Source organism: Leopardus geoffroyi, chromosome B3 (assembly GCF_018350155.1).
Source record: "Leopardus geoffroyi isolate Oge1 chromosome B3, O.geoffroyi_Oge1_pat1.0, whole genome shotgun sequence".
In the NCBI taxonomy this organism is placed as follows: domain Eukaryota; kingdom Metazoa; phylum Chordata; class Mammalia; order Carnivora; family Felidae; genus Leopardus; species Leopardus geoffroyi.
Window position 1 is genome coordinate 55,691,578 of NC_059337.1, and position 20,770 is coordinate 55,712,347.

The 20,770-nt window shown below is 41.0% G+C and overlaps 1 protein-coding gene across 4 annotated transcripts; it reads right to left on the reverse strand.

The window, feature by feature from the left end:
* Nucleotides 1-4,387: 4,387 nt before the first annotated feature.
* On the reverse strand, nt 4,388-16,760 carry DUT (deoxyuridine triphosphatase). 4 transcript variants are annotated; one of them, XM_045449815.1, is made up of 7 exons: nt 16,616-16,760; nt 15,524-15,659; nt 12,999-13,090; nt 11,314-11,358; nt 5,140-5,214; nt 4,929-4,999; nt 4,388-4,509 (listed from the first exon to the last, which is right to left on the reverse strand). In XM_045449815.1, exons 1-7 carry the CDS (start codon nt 16,638-16,640, stop codon nt 4,453-4,455), a joined length of 501 nt encoding a protein of 166 aa, XP_045305771.1. In that variant the 5' UTR covers nt 16,641-16,760; the 3' UTR covers nt 4,388-4,452. The 4 variants fall into 4 exon arrangements, with proteins under 4 accessions (XP_045305771.1, XP_045305770.1, XP_045305769.1 ...); XM_045449814.1 differs by having other exon boundaries at nt 15,524-15,725; nt 16,616-16,729; XM_045449813.1 differs by lacking the exon at nt 16,616-16,760 and adding an exon at nt 16,158-16,424.
* Between the last annotated feature and the right edge of the window lie 4,010 nt (nt 16,761-20,770).

Sequence of the window (20,770 nt, forward strand, 5' to 3'; positions counted from 1 at the left end):
AGAGGTTATCAATAGAGACAAGAAGTTGGGGAGCAGAGTGAAGTATAAACTATTAGTACTCTCCTGACAGGGATCACTATTGGAGTTGAAGATGTGGGGAAAAGTAGAGAAATGAGAAATAGAGCCAAGAGTGACTTGGTTAAAGCGAGATGCTTCCGGAAGCTCTACTGAGAATGCTCTAAATAACAACTTGGACTCACTACTCATGTAACTAAGCCAACATATCTGAGGTCCACTAACCTCAAACTCTGATATATACACTTTACAAAACTCCAGGTGCCTACATGTTAGCCCTCTAGCCTTCCATCATTCCTCCATTGATAAGATGGAAAATGAACGTGAGTTAATAATCATTTGGTATCTCCTTCTGGGTGGGATGAAGAGGGTCCTGTAGCAGGAAATACTGTGTAGGGAAGGTGCTCTGAAACCCAAATCTTGGGCCTTGGCCTCCCTATCCACTGAAGCCATTTGCTTAAGTACTAGCTTGTGGCTTCCATTGCAACTGGCCACCATGGTAATTTAACTAATGGAGCATCAGATGTTTGTAGGAGTCTCTCTGATTATTTCTCTTCTGATGTGTAAAGTACCAAGGACAGGAGTGGATAGTGGGCATCATTAGTGAGTGAGAAAGACCTGTCAAGGAAGAAGAAAACTACCTGGTCTCTGCCTGAGAAGTTACTAAACTGATAGTATGGTAATTATTAGTCAACTTGTAGTTAATCTAAAAATCACAAGGTGCAGTCCTACATGTGAAAATGATGCTTCTCTTTGGCCACCAGTAAAAACCTTCGGTTTCCTTTCTGCCGGGAGGGGAAGAACTGGCCCTTATAAATGGACCCTTTTGTTTTCCTTTTCCTACCAACTAAATCCACGTGGTTGGGATAAAACCAAACTGATAATGAGCTCAAGAACCAGCACAGTGCTTTTTTCCAGACCACCATTTGGGTGTTCTATTTTGTAGTTATTCATTATACTGTACACTTTTGTTTTATACACTTTTCTAAATGTTATATTTCACATAAAACAAAGTAAAAATGGTATAAAATACGTGAACTCTGCATATATAACACAGAATATTTGTCTCCAGTGAGCCCAACCCAACTGACTGGTAGGATATGGCTCTTTCACATGGCATATTCTTTGCTTTTTCATTAAAGTTGCTGTCTTAGGGAAGTTCCATGAGTCTGCCCTTATGCCACTGTAAAGAAAAAACTCAGCTTGTTTCCTTCCTATGTAGGAAAAAACCGGGTCTGCCCTCGTTTCTTCCGTTTGTCTTCTTTACTACTCAACTAAAACACTTCACTTCTGGTCACTAGTTGTGCAGAGGCTTCTCCCTACACCAAGCAATTCTTTGGAATACCAACAGGGTGTCCTACAATTTAACTCAGCTCTGACACTAGCTACCCAGAGAGGGTCAGATCTCACAGGTTAAGGGCTCAGTTCCACAAGACTGCCCCCCACCCCCAATACACACTTCAGATTGCCAGTTACAAGCTAAGGTTGTCACCTCTGCTGCTCACCAAATGGCTATAGATTGGAGGTTCCAGGGACCCCCCCCCCTCCTTCAGTTCAATTTCCTAGACATCTCACAGAATTGAGGGACACACCTTAGTTCACCAGTTTATTAAATGATATGATAAAAGATCCAGATGGAAGAGCTGAGTAGGGCAACGTATGTGGGGTCACAGAGCTTCTACGCCCTCTCCAGGTGTGCCACTCTCCCAGCACCTCCAGTGTGCACCAACCCAGAAACTCTCCCAATCTCCTATTTTTGGGATTTTATGGGGACTTCATTATTTAGGCATGATCCATCATCAACTCCATTTTTAGCCCTTCCTCCCCTCTCAAGAGAAGAGGGACTAAAAGTTTTAAACTTCTCACCATGACTTGGTCTTTTTAGTGACCAGCCTCCACCCAGGAGCAATCCAGGAAGCCACCCAGAGTCACTTCGTTTGAACAAGACAGTCATCACCCAGTAGATGACAAGGGTTTCAGGAGCTCTGTGTGAGCAACCGGAATCAACGACCAATATTAGAGCAAGAGATGCACCTAGTGCTCTTATCACTTAGGAAATGACAACAGTTTAGGAACTTCGTGCCAGGAATCTGGGGCAGAGACCAATATGTATTTTCTCTTATCTCACAGCTTCCATCTGCTATAGATTAAATGCACTGATCCTACCTAGTTCCAGTCGATCAGGTCACATATGACAAACCTAATTAGTTCCCTTTCTGAGTCTTTAACATCTAAGATCTGTCATACCACTAGAGTCCTTCTATAGCCACCCCTCCTCCCACATTCTCCCACCCCAACACACACTTTTTCTACAAACAACACCCCACCCTGGAGATCTTCCATTTATCCCTCATGAACATGGTTCCAAGTCTCTAACTTTCAGAGTAGATTCAGATGTAAACAACTTTCCATAAGTCTGGTGCCCAGATGGAAAGACACGAGGAATGAATACACTAGAGGACTTTCATTCACCATCTCTTCCATTCTGTATTCTGTCTACCACTTGGAAGACTGAAGGTTGCACAGAACATGGGCTTCAAAGCCATAGGACCTGATTTTTAAGAGTGGTCTTTCAGCTGAAATGTTAAGCAAGCTACTAAACATCTCTGTGCCTATATCTGTCATCTATAAAGAATGTTTTATCGGTGTGCCTGGGTAGCTCAGTTGGTTAAGCATCTGACTTTGGCTCAGATCATGATCTCACGGTTTGTGGGTGTGAGCCCCATATTGGGCTCTGTGATAACAGCTCAGAGCCTGGGGCCTGCTTTGGATTCTGTGTCTGCCTCTCTCTCTGCCCCTCCTGCTCACAAACACACTCTCTCTTCTCTCTCAAAAATAAGTAAACTTTAAAAAACATTTTTTTAAGTGTTTTATCTACTCTCCCACAGGTATGCCATGAAAAAAAAAAAAAAAGCAGTTTCTAAAAGTGCTTAATACAGTGAATTTTCAGTAAGTGGGAACTAACATTAACAGTGTAACTAAGACCGAATCTCTTGGCAGTCACATCATACCATTTGTTCTTACTCAACTGTTACTACGTATTGGTCAGTGTTCAGAGGACAGAATCCACTAGTTTAGCACAATGGGATTTATTTAAATATTATTGACTGCAGAAATAATTTATATCATGAGCCAGTATACACATGAACATATGAATATGTAATTCAAACAATGTTCACAATATTTACCCAGTTGACATGTGTTGTCCTCTGCTGTTTCTCTATTTAATTTTTAAAAATGCATTAGAGGAGTTGATTTCATGACTCACTAGTGAATTGTGACCCACAGATGGAAAATACTACATTACAGGTTACGAAACGGTCTAAAGAATCACTGGAAGGACAGAAGACACACACTCTAGCCTGTGCTTCCAAGAACTGGTCGCTGAGAGCTGCCAGCTCCAGAAGCACTCCATCTGCATGACCCACACTCACAAAATGATGTCTCATGAGCTTCCCACTGGCGCATCTGACCAGCAAAGCTGAAGTGACCCCGACAGCCCTTGTGCAAAGGGGCCTGGGCAATACAGTGCAGGCAATACAGTGCACGCCTACAAGGTTGCAAATGATGTTAAATCAAGCAAATCCACAGAATCAGCCCCCTACCTGTGATGAAATACTGCTTACTCGTATTAACTCAAAAGTACTTGGGATGGGCAAACCCAGTGGCCTAAACACACACCATTACTTTACTTTTTCCCTATTAAATTGCCTATTTTCTTGGCTATACCCTATTACAGTGAGAGAAAGGTACACAACTTGTACAATTTATTTGATGGAACGAAATCAGGAAGATGAACCAACTGGAAATCCCCAGGTTGCATCTCCTTTCACAAACATAGTTCTATCCAGCCAACCGGGGCCTACCAAAAGGATGAAAGGATGCTTAAAAATAAAACTAAAAAATAACCTGAGGATTCTCTTCTTCCCAATGTCACAAAGAATCTTAAGATCAAAATCACTTTTGAGAGCAATGGAGAGAAGGGATGGACAAGGAGTAACTTCAACTTCTTATTATCTTTTTAGTTCACTTTGTGCGGTAATTTGTATCTGTGAAAGAAGTCAAATTTATGGAATGAAAGGTACTACTTATGATTTACAAAGCAATTTAATAAGCTGAGAAGCAGCATTTAGTGAATTAAATAATACAGGGAGTTTTGGATCTGTAATTGATATACATTCCATTAAAAAAAAGAAACACCTTGTATTAGGTCACCACACAGATTTATACAACATTCAAATGTATAAAAACACAAGCAAGTAAGTTCCTTTGTGACCCCAACTGAGGTATCTTTTCCTTAATTAATCCTAAGACAACCAGTTTTAGTAGCTAACACTAATAAGTTTACAAAAGTATAAAACACCAAAACACCTTAAGCAAAGACTCTTTATTTTTAAGAAAAGTATGTTTTCTCATTTTCTATTCTTGGCATAAGTTTTAATTCTTCCCAGTAGAACCAAAACCTCCTGAACCTCTTTCAGTGTCATCCAAAACCTGAAAAGACATAAAGGTGGTGTTCAGGTGGTTAATTTCAGACCCTCTTTCGGTTCTCTCTAGCTCCTAATCTGTAAAAATTTTTTATTCCAGCTGTATCATACTTTCAAAAAGGAGATTACAGAAAGAAAATTAAATTTTAAAAAAGCTCCATAAATAAAATATTGGGCAATTTTCAAAATAGCTAGAGAAATAGAATTTTAGAGTATATTTAAATGATGTATTATCCAAAGTAATTCTACATAACAGCCACGAAAAACATTTCAAGAAATTCTACGATTTTAATTTTGCTTAAAATAGGACTATTGTATGTGCTATTATTTAGTTTCAAATAGCATATGAAATGCTTGAAATTGTAGTTTTCCCTTCACTGAAGACGGTACATCAGTTATTCCCAACTCGGCTTTTATGACACTTACCTGAACTTCCTCTATTTCTGGATAAAAAATCCGTTCACAAATGAGCTGTGCAATTCGATCACCCTTTTTCACTTCAAAAGAATAAAGAGTTTATTACTGATATTTTATTGACACATTCTCTCTATCTTGCCTTAGAGGAGTAAGCGTGTGTTATTTAGACACTCCTAACTCTGAAAACTCACATTCATGTGATTGTATGTAGTTAACGTACCTTCAAACTTTTCTTTGCCAAAATTAAATAGTACAACACCCACATTTCCTCTATAATCTTCATCTATGACGCCAGCTAAGGAAAAGAAAAACAGCATTAGCATGGTTTTTTTGCTACCAAAACACTGAGGGCGTACAATGACCTCAAAATCACTTTTCTGTAGCTGTGAGGTCTTTAGCCTTGCAAATGGGTAAGTGACTCTTGCTCTGGAACTCAAAAATGTCTCAAAACTAAAGTCTCAAAACTAAAAAATGATATTACTAAAATGCAAATACATAGAATTCATAAAATGGCCCTGATTTTCCAACCTGTCACCCTCACAAGTGGTGACCGTTTCCTATTCTAAACTGGGAATAGGGACTTAGCATCTCAGATAGGTCATCCTGAATTGCTCACTCCAAAACCACTGTTCTTCTGCTGCACGCCTGCTAAAAAGACTAGGAGAAAATAATGATTGGGTTGCAAAGGCTTTTCCTGGTAGCAGCTTCCCACTAATATCCAGATTGAAATGCGATTGAGTCATAAATAAAAAATGTCAAGAAGCCTGAAGATCTGCTGTGGAAGAAGTCAAGGCTGACACACTGTTAAGTGGCAGTCTAGCAAATATCAGAACAGTCATTTTTGCAATAAAAATGGAGGTGAACCTTTCAGTTCATATTCTTCCTTTCCTTTTAATGTGAGCTACCATCCTTTCTTAGAGCATGATCTCTCAGAAGACATTGGCACATAAGCTTAATAACAAGTACACTTTTATGTGAAACCATGTGTCATCAGTACCTGTTTGAGATTATAAACACAAGGACAGCAAATCTTTGCAGGAGAGAAACTTGCATCAGGGCCCTGCCTTGGCCCAGAGAGGTACATTTCTCAAGCTTGTTAACATTTCAGTTTGGGTCAAGAATTTAAAACATTTCCATAAACACAAGCACAGGTCATACAGGTGCACCAGGACTTCCCATTTCCTCTTTTAATATTAAGACAGAATTCACAACTCAACGGTTTTCAGTGTATTCAGAATTGTGCAACCATCACCACAATCAATTTTGGGGACTGTTTTCTTTACCCCAAAATAAAATCCCCTACCTTTTAGAAGTCACTTCTCTTCCTCTTACCTCTACCCACCCTCCCACCCCACCCCCCGCCAATTTCCTTTTATATATGTTCATTCTTTCCCCTCTGTTTGGAAAATGATAGGATTCATGTGATCCTAATTAAATCCTAATTACTAGTAACACCCTCCTCCTAAACAAACAAACAAACAAAATCCTCAAAGGAAAAAAAAAACCAGGAATGTACCTCAATGGGTATTAATACTGGTTGGCCAGACTCATAGTTATTTGAAAGTAAACTGAAAAAAAATTTTTAAGAACAAGGTTAAGCATTCCCTTTCAATTTTCTCAAAGAGTGGGGGGGGGGGGGGGTGGGGGAGCAAATTTTTAAAAAAGTTCCAGAACGGGGAAAACTACTCAGATTTTTCCAGTGGATTACCGTTGAAGTTTAAATGAATCCCTGTGTTTTATGAATGAAAGTGAATTTAAGCATTCTTAAAAGTTCCTGACACAACACTTTTAAGAGTTTGAATTAAAGTAAATTTTTAACAGTGGGAAGAGTGAGTATGAAAGTAGCAGAAAGGCAGCAGAAGTGGTTCATATCATGTCTAGACTGAAGGAAACAGTCTATTCTTTTCTAGTTGTACAGAAACAAATTCAAAGACCAATTCAAAGAATACTGAAGCCTGTCTTCTTTCCCCACTGCCACCTGACCATTAAATTAGTCCTTAATATGTACTGAAAGAATTGACAGAAAGATGGGACCAGCTGTTTTCTATATTATTAATATGTGGAAAGTTCTGGCTGTAGAGAACAACGTGGATCAGATTCAGTGTAGAAACCCCTGCAGAGACCATGCTGTTCCATGCTGGAACAGATGACTCCAGAAGGCCATGTAATCTCCAAGTTGGAGATCTGAAGTGCAGTCTAGTACTCACTTATCTAGAAAGGGTTCAAGGAAGACAATGTGGACCAATTTCTGAACTCTTGGTTTCTACTTTATAAGAAAAATTTTACGTTACCCAAATAGTACACGTACATAGAAAGTAAAAGCTAATAATGTTCCTCTACCCTCCTTCAGGGAGCCAATGTTACAGTAAGAGATTCTACATATTACTTTCTTTTTTTCCACTTAAAATATCAGACATCCTTTGCAATTAATATATAAATAGGAATCTTAGTTGTTCTTAAAAAAATTTTTTTAATCTTTATTTTTGAGAAAGAGAGACAGAGTGTGAGCAGGGGAGGAGCAGAGAGAGAGGGAGACACAGAATCCGAAGCAGGTTCCAGACTCAGCTGTCAGCATAGAGCCCGACGTGGGGCCCGAACCCACGAACCATGAGATCATGACCTGAGCCGAAATCGGACGTTCAACAGACTCAGCTACCCAGCTGAGCCACCCAGACTCAGCACCCCTTAGTCATTCTTTTTAAATCCGAGATATGGAAATACAGTACCATTATACCTGTGTAACTATTCTCTTACATGCTATCACTCAGGTTGCTTTTGCATTTTTGCTATAATAGACAAAGCAGTCCTTTACAGATGTCCTTGTGTATTCGTGATTTTCAATCTCATCAAAAAGTTTCCGAAAAGCACTTTCCTGATCAAAGGAAATTTTAGTGGATATTTCTTTAAATTTTAGTGGATATTTCTGGATAACTTTGTGAAAAAGGTGTAGCAATTCAAACTTCTATCAGCAATATTTAAGAATGCCCATTTCCAAAGTCCTTGGTAGTACCAGATGGCAACAATCTTAAAAAAAAAAAAAAATTCTGGCCAATGTGATGAGTGAAAAACAGTATCTCCTGGCTTTACTGTGCATTTCCCTGATGACTAGTGAGGCTAGAATTTTTTTCTCTGCATATTTGTTGCACATATGTATGTCCTCTTCTATATTTTGTTTACGATTTTTTTCCTTATTTGTTTGGGCATTTAAATTCTTTTTCCTGTGGCCTGCAAGCATTTGTTTTTACTTTCTGGTATCTTCTACCATACAAAAACACTCCCTTTTTGTAAAGGCCTTTGCCATATATCTATAAAGTAGTCCGAATCAGACTCATATGGTTGAGTGTCTTGAATTCTGCAAAGCCAGATATCTACCAAGGTTTTATGCTTGGCACACAAAAATGTGAAAAGCCCTTTAACTCACTAAAAGAAATGAAGTCGTTTGAAGTCAATTAAAATGTATGGCAGGAAAAAAAAGTGCCCTCAATTAATACTTTTTTGTTTTTTAGCATGAATGCTAATAGTACGAAAAATCCAATAGTTCCAAGTTTATGTATTACTCGAAGACAATTTGACCTTCAAGAAAAACCCAAGACATTCTTTTTCTACATAAGGAACATAAGCATCAGGGATATTTCTCTTCATGAGAAAGCAAAAAGTATTTTGAAGTTATCACTGGAAAAATCATACATTGGAACTGGCAGGGTAATTAACTGACTTCAGGCAAAAGTTTTACTGTGTCAAGACTTTGGCATGTCATTTGTTGGAAACCTTTAGTGAAAACTACCCACACCTACCAGATGTGGATTCTGAACAGAATCCTGCATACTCAACTTTTCCCTTTGACCCTTATTTACAGCCTGGGATTTCTAACAACATCTCTCTTTTGAAACAAAAATGGTGGCCAACGATGATAAACCTGTGCCTAAGAGACATTTTTAAGACACTCTGCATCCAAGAACACACCACAATGTGATTTTAGGAATAATACCACACCAACCACCAGGCAAACTAACTTTCCATTTCTTTTACATGAATTTTTTTTCAGGAGGTTGTTTTAAACAGCAAAAATGAGTAACAAAGTCAGAAAGAAAAAAAAAAAAGCTGCCCCATTTAAAAAAAAAAAAAAATCCGTGAATTCTCTAACGGACAAGAAATATAACTTCTGGGGTCTAATACGTGCCAAGCAGTGTTAGATGCTTTACATGTATTCTCCTTTAATCCTCCCATCCTTCTGAGGCAGGCACACTAACTTCCATTTTATGGAAAAGGAAACTGAGGCTCAGAAAAGTAATAACTAGCCAGTTAATGACAAAGCTGGGACCCAAATCAAGTTGTTACTCCAAAGCCCATGTTCCTTTCACAACCCTTTGAAATTTCTTTAAAAATATATCCAATCTTTTATATCCTAAAGTTATAGTCCTCAATTACCATACTTGATGTTATAAAAGTATTTTTGGAAAGCAAGCATAACCGAGTCCAGGCAATTCTCAACCCAAGTGGGCTGTCCATTCTTGCTGTCTGTGCCAAACTTGGCTCCTTTTCAGTCGCTAAGAAAGGACTACTTTGAGGATTCTGTCTTGCCTCACAGCACCACCTAGTGACACCAAGGGCAGACAGAGAGACGGCCCAGGGACAGTACTCATTCCCTACTTAAGGCCTGCAGTGCAGGTAACAGTGACTTTATTCAGCACAGTGCTTGGTTGGTGCAGGGATGGGGTGAGGTGAAACCCAGCATTGAATTGCAGTGTAAAGAACAGAGGGACTGTAGGGGCACCTGGGTGGTTCAGTCACCCAGTGGAGTGTCCCACTCCTGATTTTGGCTCAAGTCTCAGGTGGTGACCTCAGGGCCATGGAGGTGGAGGGTGGCATGGAGCCTGCTTAAGATTTTTTTCTGCTTCTCCCTTGCCCCAGCTCTCCGTGTACTTTCTCCCTCTCTCTCTCAAAAAAAAAAAAAAAAAAGAAAAGAACAGACGGATTAAAGGATTGGAACCATGGATGAAGATTCCAGTGTTCAACATGTCAACTTGGACTCATCTCTGAGACAGTTCTTCATCTGTTAAAAAGTAGCTTTGTAAAAATGGAGGTGTTTAGAGAATGAGGCATACCCACTTCTTGGAGGGAGAAGACATCTAGTTAGGTGAAGCACTCGGCTCATAATGATGGGAATTAAAGTCAGAACAAAGGTCAGAATTTCCCTACAGTGAGGGGTGGTTAGGGAACCTACAGCAAGAGGACAGCACAGACTGGGGGCTCTTCATGAAAGGGGCTCCATGATGAAGTTGTTGGCTTTGGGAGACCTGAGTAAGGCTTGATTATAAGGGAAATCAGAGCCACTGAGGACTTGTTTGACAAGAAACATAGAAAGGGAAGCATAGTGTTTTCTCTTCTCACTCAGGGAAAGATTTTCCTTTTATATTTTGCCAAAAAATGGATGGTTCTCTCATGCAGGTTAAAAAAATTCTTGGGGCGCCTGGGTGGCTCAGTCGGTTAAGCGTCCGACTTCAGCTCAGGTCATGATCTCGCGGTCCGTGAGTTCGAGCCCCGCATCGGGCTATGGGCTGATGGCTCAGAGCCTGGAGCCTGTTTCAGATTCTGTGTCTCCCTCTCTCTGCCCCTCCCCCATTCATGCTCTGTCTCTCTCTGTCTCAAAAATAAATAAATGTTAAAAAAAAAATAAAATAAAATAAAAAAAAATTCTTACAAGATTGACCTGCATTTTCTATAACTTTGGCTTAAAGTATTTCTTTCTTTTAAATTTTTTAAGTATTTATTTATTTTTGAGAGACAGAGAGAGAGTGTGTGTACAAGCAGAGGAGGGGCAGAGAGGGAAAGACAGATAATCCAAAGTGGGCTCTGTGCTGACAGCAGAGAGCCCTATGTGGGGCTTGAACTCTTGAACTGCAAGGTCATGTCCCAAGTCAGATGCTTAACCGACTGAGCCACCCAGGCGCCCCTTGCTTAAAGAATTTAGTAATTACTGCTTAAGTAATTTTTTAATTATTTAAGCAAAACATAATTGCTTTAAAATGACATAAAAGCTTTTCCTACCTTTGTAAAACTAACTTTCTTCCAAGAATGGAGTCATTTTTGGACTAAATGCAGATTATCACTAAGCCAAGGCAAAAATCCTATCTATCAGATAATGTCTAGTTAGCCTATTAGTAAAATAACATGTATTTCACATACTGATCATTTAAAATTAGATATAATCAAATAATACTTGAAACTACCTCATAATTTGAGAGATGGAAATTTCTAAAAAGGCAAAACACAACAAAAACCATTTCCTATTGTTGAAGACAAAAATAAGACCTGTCTTTTGATTACTACCTCTTAAGCAAAGGCAAAGTGAATACATACACATATTTACAGAAGGAAAACGTAAACACATTACCTCCTACATCTATGAAGTGTTTCGCAGCCAAGCCAGAACGGGGAGCTAAAAAAGAAAAAGAAAAACAAAGAAAAGGAGAAGTTGGCTACTTTAAGGCACGTCACTCTCCTCCCCTAGAACATCTACATCTTAACTTTAGCAGATGGTCCTGGATTAAAGAATATATTTATTATACTGTGTTAAAGGAGGAAAGAGTGTAGAGAAACCTGACACAGTTTAATTCAAAAGCTGCTTAAACCACTCCCACAGGACTTGGGGCTATGGAGGATGTGGAGAAGGTGTGGCAGTGAAGCCTTGGGCTGCTGGGGTAGACTGAGAGGTGAGCAAGCCGAGGCGACTCTTTTAAGAAGTCTGGCCACAAAGGGAGGACTGTGGCTGGCAGGGACACAGGACTGAGGAAGGAGACTTGTTTTCAGATGGGAGGTCTGGGCATATAGCAGTAGAGATGGGAAGAGGGCAAAGGAGGGGGTGGGGTGAAACAGGCATCAACTTAACCAACCAGTGGCAAAGCCTAGCCTAGAACTTGGGAATCCCACTCATGATGCAAATGCCAAACGACCCATCTGTATAAACAAATGAACCAGAGGAAGAGAAAAGGCCTGGTATCAGTCAAGCAAACTGTCAAAAAAACAAACCTTAAAAACTCATTCCCACTATGCTTTTTATTCTTAAAATGAAAACATAAAAAGCTAACATTATACCTTATACTTGCTGACTTGAGCAACAGGCCTATCGTTAATTATTCTAGCTTCTAGTTTTCTGTTCCAGAATACTTCAATCAGGCACTTTGTCAATAAATGGTGCCTCTTCCTGCTTTTCCTTTTATTTCATTCCATCTCCCTGATCTCCCCTCTCCCCACCACAAATATTCTCAAAATGCAGTCAAATACTGCCAAAAGGAAACGAAAAAAGAACCCATCTCGTGATTCTTTTAAAGGCGGAAGTATTAGCAGTTCTCACACTCATGGCTAACAAGATGGTGGTAGTCCAGCCCCTTCCCCACCACAGTTCCATTTGTGCCCTTAGGTTTACTCTGAAGTTAAGTTACTCTTGAAGAAAGTTTTGAACTCTCCAGTGACGGGTGATTTGCTTTCCATTTTGTCATAGATCCACCTGCTATAAGGCATACCCTCCAGTGCCCTGAAGGGTATCTCTTGACAGTAATACACCCCATGGGAGGACACCCAAAGGGGGAAAAGGCTGAATAAATGGTCTGACAGACTCTGGAGTGAGCAGAAGCCAGAAGTTTTACTTAGCCCTACAATGCCATGTGCCATTAACCCCAGCCTGCCTCTTTCCTTACGTAACAAATATTAGCCATTCTCATTACCGTCTTCACATGTGACCTCATATACAATCTGATCCTTGGTGGGGGAGCTCCAATTAAAAATCACCTGTATTTTCAGTTTCTCAGTGAGGAGCTGAGAGAACACACTCCTGGGCCAATGTGAGCCTCCTAAAAGCTCAAGGAATCAGAAAAAGAGGGAGGCAAAAAGCAGATCATTACATGAAATCTAAAGTTTCCAAATGGCTGCACTTGCCATTATAGTTGGCACTTCTTTATTTTAGGACACATGCCAAACAATATCCATTCCCTCACTTATACCCTAAATGAAACTAAGATAAAGGAACGGATCATAAAGGAAGAGCTTGACAAATAGTTACCCATGTCTTAAATCACTTACCTACTCTTCCATAGCACCCAGAAGGAAGAGCTATCTGAATGTCCGTTTTCACAAGGACTTTTTCCATAGGTGGTACTGTATAATCATAGGCACTAGGAAAATAATGAAAGAAAGTAACCAGTATTTATTCATAAAAGTGTTTCTATATGCTCTTCCTTGTGACTAAGTATATAGAATTGCTTTAAATATATTTCATAAAATAATCACAAAATTCATGCAATCTTACATTTCAGTAACCAGTCTAAGAGTTCAGTACTCAAAGTTTCCAGTTCATATAAAAAAAAGCTTATGAAGAAGATAGTGGTAGATATTCTCTTTTAGTCCATCATGAAAATTGTGCTACCTTTAGATATAGTCATTCTGGCAAATATTTTGGTTTAAGAGGTATCAACATGTAATTTTGTTCTCCCCTGAACAAAATTTTGCTGGGAAACTGAAATACGTATTAGCAGGAGGGGGTGGAAAGGCACACTTTTAAAAGTTGTATGTTTCACTAATGCGATATAAAAAGAGGAAGATAGGGGTGTTCACGTGGCTCAGTCAGTTAAGCATTGAATTCTTGATTTCAGCTTGGGTCATGATCTCAAAGTTCCTGAGTTAGAGCTCCACATCAGGCTCTGAGCTGACAGCTTAGGGCCTGCTTGGGGTTCTCTCTCTCCCTCTCTCTCTGCACCTTCCTGCCCCCCCGCCCCAATCATGCTTGAGCACTCGCTCTCTCTCTCTCTCTCTCAAAACTAAATAAATAGGGGCGCCTGGGTGGCTCAGTCAGTTAAGCGTCCGACTTCGGCTCAGGTCACGATCTCATGGTCCGTGAGTTCGAGCCCCGCGTTGGGCTCTGTGCTGACAGCTCAGAGCCTGGAGCCTGCTTAGGATTCTGTGTCTCCCTCTTTCTCTCTGCTCCTCCCCCATTCATGCTCTGTCTCTCTCTGTCTCAAAAATAAAAAAAAAACATTTAAAAATAAATAAATAAATAAACTTAAAAAAAAAAAAGCTGTGTTGCATCTGTTCTGCTAGCCTTGGTAGTTAACCAAGCTTACCAAGCTGAAGCCTTGAACCTCACAGGTTGGGGGCAGAGCTGATCACTGTCAATAGGCCCTGGAGAAGGACACTGCTGAGAACCCAATATTCTAAGATCCACCCATCAAATGCTGCTACTATTGCTCTTACTGTAGCCCCCTTCTTGATAGAAATTTAAGAGATTTTACAATGAGCAGAACTGTTAAGTTACTTTGGAGACCTTAGTGAAAACTAGTAAAGCAGTATTAACATTTTCACTTCTTTCATTGGAATTTCCTCTTTCCATAGTTAAGCCCTAATTTATTAAAGAGGGAAGTTATTTCCATGTCTATCTCAGTATACAGTCATCTCTATTCATTAGGAGGATGTTAAAGTATCTTAAATCAACATCTCTCATTTGACACACAACAGTGCCCAGACATGATGCAGTCAAACTACATCACTCCACGTTTAGCCACGAAAACTAAGGGACTGACCACATCCCTTTCAGCTCTAACAGTCTATACCTCACCTTCCTTTTTCTATTGTCACACACTCCTTTCTCCCCTCCTCCTGTGCTTATGACTGAGACCAGTAGTTCTCACATTAGAATTACCCGGCATGCTTTAGAGTAAATCCTAAGGATTTAGTCCTGTATTAAACACCCATAACCCCTAGTATCACTTTTCACCTACCTTAATGGTTCTAAGAACTGGGCACAGTAGTCAAGGGAAAAAAGCACTGAATTAAGGGTCAAAAATTTTATTACATTCAAGCCCTTGTGCAATCAGTTCAGCTCTTCGCAAACTCCCTCATCTGTAAAAAAGTAACACTTATCTACTTCAGGAGTGTCCTGAGGATTCAATAAAAGTGCCCACACGTAAAGGCTTTAGTAGAGGGAAAAGGTGCTGAACAAAGCAAAGGGTGGTAGGTAGTATTACTGACATTCCCACTGCTTTTCTGATTTGTACCCTTTTGACATTCCCAGTCCTTGGGCAGAACTTAAATATGGACATACAGAAAAATTTTACAAATCCTTTAGGGCAGAAGCATCGTTCAAGAATCCTCCTCATGTATTTTCATACTCAGCACCTATACTTCCACCCTAGCTTCTCTTCCTGTTGCCCACTGCATCACCCTCAGGCCACTCCTTGAAGGCCAAGGTGGGCCTTATTCATTTCTACCTTCCACCTGGAAAGGGTAAAATAAATGTTGCAAAACAAATAATGCCTTGGTGGACATTTACATGTAGTTACCATTCTGCATGCTTATCCCAAATCCTTATTGAATTTATGCTAAAGAGGAAAACTAACATTTTCAACAGTGAAAAAAAAAAAAAAAAAAGACTGAAATCCTACATAAATGTAAAAGGAGTTTGTTTTTGTAATCTGTTAAGTGAAAGTTCCAAGCTATAGCAGCAGATGGCAAGAATATAAGCTAACCTGAGAACTCTGCAACTCCAGGCCTGCACCTTCTCTGCGTGGGGTAGGGATGCCACGCGCAGAAGGCGGCGGGAAATCCCCACTCACCTGTACAGGTCGTAGCCCGCAGCCCGCGCGGACCCCTTGCTCGGGGCGGTGGCGTGCTCCGAGAGCCGGACAAAGCGGAGCCGCATGGCGTCCTCCGCAGGCCGAGCCCGCTTGCTGGGGGAGATGGTGGGTGTCGCTTCAGAGCAGGGCATGGCAGAGCAGAACGAGAGAAAAGAGGGAACAAGTGGACTCTGAATGAGTCCAGCCGCCAAAAACTTAAATCTCCCGCCAACAACTCCTCGCCCCGCCCACCGACCCCCGGACGAGCCCACAGTTCTGGCTGAGAGGGGAGGAGAGATTTAAACCCTTCTTGGAAAGCGGATTTGGGAAACTACTGCGCCTTTTCAAGCTTTTCCAACTTTTTCAAGCGGGTCCAACCTGCGCGGGGACGGCCTCGGTGCCTTCCCGCACACACAACAGGAAGGAAGCATTTCCCTAGGGGCTGCTCAGGCTCCCACACCGCTCAGACCACCGCGGCTTGCTCGGGGCCCGCCCGCTGGTCTCCTCATCGCCCTCCTCCTCCTGCTCCTCCTCCTCCTCCCCCAACCTGGGCGGCCCTGGGGAGGGGCGGCCGGGCTCCCAGCCTCCCAACTCCCTGCAAGGGGTGTCCTGTCAGTCTGGGCCCCGACATTACTGGCGCCGCGGCAGCCCCGACTCAGGCTGCGAGTGCTGGACAGCGGCCGGGGCGGCCCCGCGGCCTCTGCTCTCGGCGCTGCGCTGCGCGCGTCTTTAAACACTGAGCGGAGCAAACACGGAAAGAAATGGTAGCCGAGAGCCGGGCGAGGGCAGACGGGAGTCATTTGCCCCGAAGTTTGGGCGCTGGTTGGCTGGCCCGCTCCCGCAGGCGCTCTCGGGGTCTGCACCCTAAAGATACGTCCGGGTAAAATGACCTCGGAAGCAGTAACCGCCGCCGCCGTCTGACGAAGAGCGCAAGGAGGCGGTGCATGGACCGCCCTCGGGCTGGCGCAGGCTCTGGGCCCCCGGGAACGAGGTCTCCGCCTGCCTCCTTGGACCCTCATCTTTTTTGTGGTCTCTATTTTCGAAGGCTATCCGCGAGGCTCGGGGCCTGGGCCCTGCGCACTGTTGAGTTACCTGGGGCGGCGCCCCCCGCGGCCATGGCTCCGCAGGTTCTAATCTCAGGGGTCCCCAAAGCAACGGAACCGCACCACCGTGCAGATTACGGTCGCTGAGCTCAGTGCTACGTCCCAGGCCGTAGGCCAGGCAGCGTGTTCCATTCCTTACAGTACCCACAGTGCATGGCGTGTTGTTTACCCTTCAAGGGGGCGGGGGCAAGCATCTCATGATGATCCCAAGGATAACTCAGTTGAAATCCTAGCACTGTTTCATATGACCCCACAGAAACACAGAGGGGGGACCCCAGTGCCTGGGATTCGAACGAAGATCCTGGGCTACCCTGGAATAATTTACAATGGGGATGAGGAAATAACTTTCTAGATAATTGTAAATTGACTTTTCTAGGATATAAATATCTCTAGTTATTTCCAGAACTGATGCAAAAATCTGAAAACTAAAATGAAACGCACCTTGTCAAGATAAACGCAAACAATAGGTCAGTTTTAGAAAAATGACAGAAACGTTAGGGTATTGTTGAGGAAGTTTCCAGACTTCCCTGCTGTGCCTTTCCTTATTGGCCCCACCTCTGCAGTCTCTTACTGGTTCCATTTAAATGTTGGAATTCCTCCGGATGACGTTATGGATTATACTCCACACTCTCTTCTCTTGCCTTTAAACATCTACCACTTAAAGACTCCCCAAACTGATATCTATAGCAACATGATATGGGTCCTGCTACTTCTCTAACCTCATCTAGAGCCATCATCCTGCTCACCTCTGGTGCTTCTGGCCACAGTGGCTTTCTAACCGTTTCTAGACCCACCAGACTTACTGCCTGGGAGTCCATACACACCCGTCCTTAGTTTATGTTTCATGTGTTTCCAGTCTCAGCTCATCTCAGAAGGGCTATTTCTGTTAAGGGAAGTCCCTCACCACCATTTTCTATCACAATATTTTTTTCTAGTCACATCACTTATTACTACAATCTGTATTTCATTCATGTCTTATGTATGTATGTATGTATGTATTTTTGCTTTTTGTCTATATGTTAGACATATAGATATAGAGCTTATGTAGACATAAGCTCCAGAGGACAGGGACCACATATGTTTTCATTCACTAATGTATTCCTGGGGCCTAGCTTAGTTCCTGGATCAGAACAGTGCTTGATAAATATTTGTTGTATGAATGAAAGAGATCTTCTTGTTTGTTCTGTCAGGCCCCTGTATAGGATCACTTCTCAAAATCTTTTGATTTTCCTGTCTACCCCTTTAATTTTTAACCAATGTGTTTTGTTTTGTTTTTCCATGTAATGTATTTTCAAGGCCTGCAATGAAAAACTGGCCTACCCCTCCACCAAAACACTCCCCCAAAGTTCACTCCTCAGGGGCAATGCTTCCAACTTTTTTGGCTCTTTCTTCTGGAATGTAACCCCCTGTTTCTAAATCGCATGTTGCTATTTTTTTTAGTGGCATAAAAATTATCTTTAAAATTAGGGTAGTTGGGGCGCCTGGGTGGCGCAGTCGGTTAAGCGTCCGACTTCAGCCAGGTCACGATCTCGCGGTCTGTGAGTTCGAGCCCCGCGTTGGGCTCTGGGCTGATGGCTCAGAGCCTGGAGCCTGTTTCCGATTCTGTGTCTCCCTCTCTCTCTGCCCCTCCCCCGTTCATGCTCTGTCTCTCTCTGTCCCAAAAATAAATAAACGTTGAAAAAAAAAAATTAAAAAAAAATAAATAAATAAAATAAAATTAGGGTAGTTGAGGATTAAGTCTTTTACTCCTCTTTCCACCCCATTCTGCAAATAGTTCTGTAGCAATATTTGGATAAGTCAGTACTATTTATCATGACTGTGTAAATATCATTCACTATTGAGATGAGTAATGTGATATTATTTTTTTTTACACCTGTCCCCCTCAAGTTAATAAATATGTTGTTCTTCCATTTGTCTTTGGTGGTGGTGTTTTTGATTCACCTATTGCTTTTTTCCAAATGCTCCAGGGGGTCTAGTACCTTACATCTATCATATCAAATGAAACACTGAAACACATCAAATCACCTATCCGTTTCAATTTCCCCCTCCCTCACCCCTCCATTCTCTTGCTCCAAAATGTGCATGTGACTCTCTAGTCCTGCTGAATAGCTGTCATCCTGACACTTCCCTTTGCCCTTCTCTTATATTGGAGCCTTGGTTTTAGGAATCTAGTATCTTCCTTTTAGTTTATTCCTTTATTTTGCTGAAGCCCTTTCTCTAGTAATTTCCTAAGGAAGTTCACATTAGAGATTCAGTCCTTGCATATCCTAAAATGTAATAACTGTAATGACTCCCTTTACCCAGACTCAAATAAAAGTCTCACTTCACTTATGAAACTTACAACCAGCAGTGAGCTCTGCCTTGTCTTATCTCTCACAGTATTACCTTATCATTCATTAGCCGTATACAGCCATTGTGTAATTGCCTTGTGGTATGCATTTTATCTTTCACTTTAATAAGAGTTATTAATTTGTATGAAACCTTCAAAGCATCTACTTCAGCGTTTTATACAAAAGTGACTTGTTTGGCTCTTTGTAATCCCTAGTCCCAGGAAAGGATTCTATTTCTTCTGTTAATGTGGATAAAATGTTTATTATTTTCACTTTGCATCTGAGGACATTTTAGATTAGAAAGAGAAAGGGGCATAATCCAACTGCAAAAGGTTAGGGCTCCAAACCAATAAGCATATCATAGGACATTCCTTAGGACAATTGAAATAGAACTTGATACGAAAATACATCTTTAATTCCATACACTACAGCAAAGAACTAGACATGTTCCAACCATAGTGTATTCCCTGCTGTTTTTTTAATCACAATATAATTATCCTATCAGTCATGCTGATTAATTCAATTACATACGTCCAGTGCCAACTTGAACCTGTTGAGAATGTAAGTTGGTACTTTACAAGCCATGTTGTCCTTCCTATCTTGACCATTGTAAGATTTTTCTGTTTTTAACAAGGACTTAATGTGATGGTTACTTTATGCCAAGTATATTTTAAGTGTTTTATGAATACTAACTCATTTAATCAGGACAACCAGAGGAAACAAGTGTTATTATACCCATATTACAGGTGAGGAAACCAAATCACAAAGGATTTGCCTATGATCACACAGCTCACAAGTAGAAAGAGATAGAACCAAGATTCAACTCGAGGTCATCTGACTTTAGAGTCCCTGCACTTAGCCACCGTGCTCTGTAGGTTTACATGTGCCTACTGGGACTGTGGTGAACTCTTCTTGATGCTAAGCCTGCTACTGACTATGTTCCCCAGGTCTGGGAAAGATGTGTGTAGTAAATTAACCAGGCATTCTTAGCTTCACAGTTGTTCACGCCCTTCTGGTTGAGACACCAGGCCATACTCTGGGTTTTTCTAACATCACTGGCTGCCTCTTCTCAACCTCTCTTCCTGTTCAAGATAAAAAGCCTTGGAGTCCTGCTTCCTTTTTCTCTTTCTGTCAGATCTTCCCTTATCCAAAAATAGTTTCCTCCTAGAGTAACATGTAGTGCTTTACCCTATTTGGTTTTTCTTCACAGCATGTACTACTGTGTGATATAACATATTTGTTCATTTCACCTGTATGTTGTATGTTTTCTCCTCTAACATGTAAGCTCCATGATGGACTTGAATCTATCTTAATTTGGGTTCTTTTCAGATGTTCTGTTTCTTTTTCAAATTGTATTATTATTAATTTTATTTTAATTAATTTAATTATTTTACTATTTCACGTTTCCCTTTAGTTATTTAGAGATTTCGCTCTCTGATTTATAATTTTAGATAAAACATGCATGCTTAATTCATCGGTGTCTAAAATCTGAAACAAAGTTATTGTCTTTCTTCTGGATAACACAAGGATCTTCGGATGCTTTAATTTCATTACCCATTCTTTCAACATATATAAAATTATTATCTAGTATTTTAGGTGTATCTTTTCTTTGAATCTCAATAAACATTATTAGTATCACTACATTTTAGAATTATTTTTAAAAATGTTTACCCAGACTTTTATCACTTGCTTTGCTTTTCCTTCTGCATCTCTGATCTCCATCTGGGATCACTGTCCTTTTGCCCAAACTTTCTGTGGACTTTTTCAGTTTTTGTCAGTTTGAACTGACACTTGAACACTTCCTTAGGGTTCTT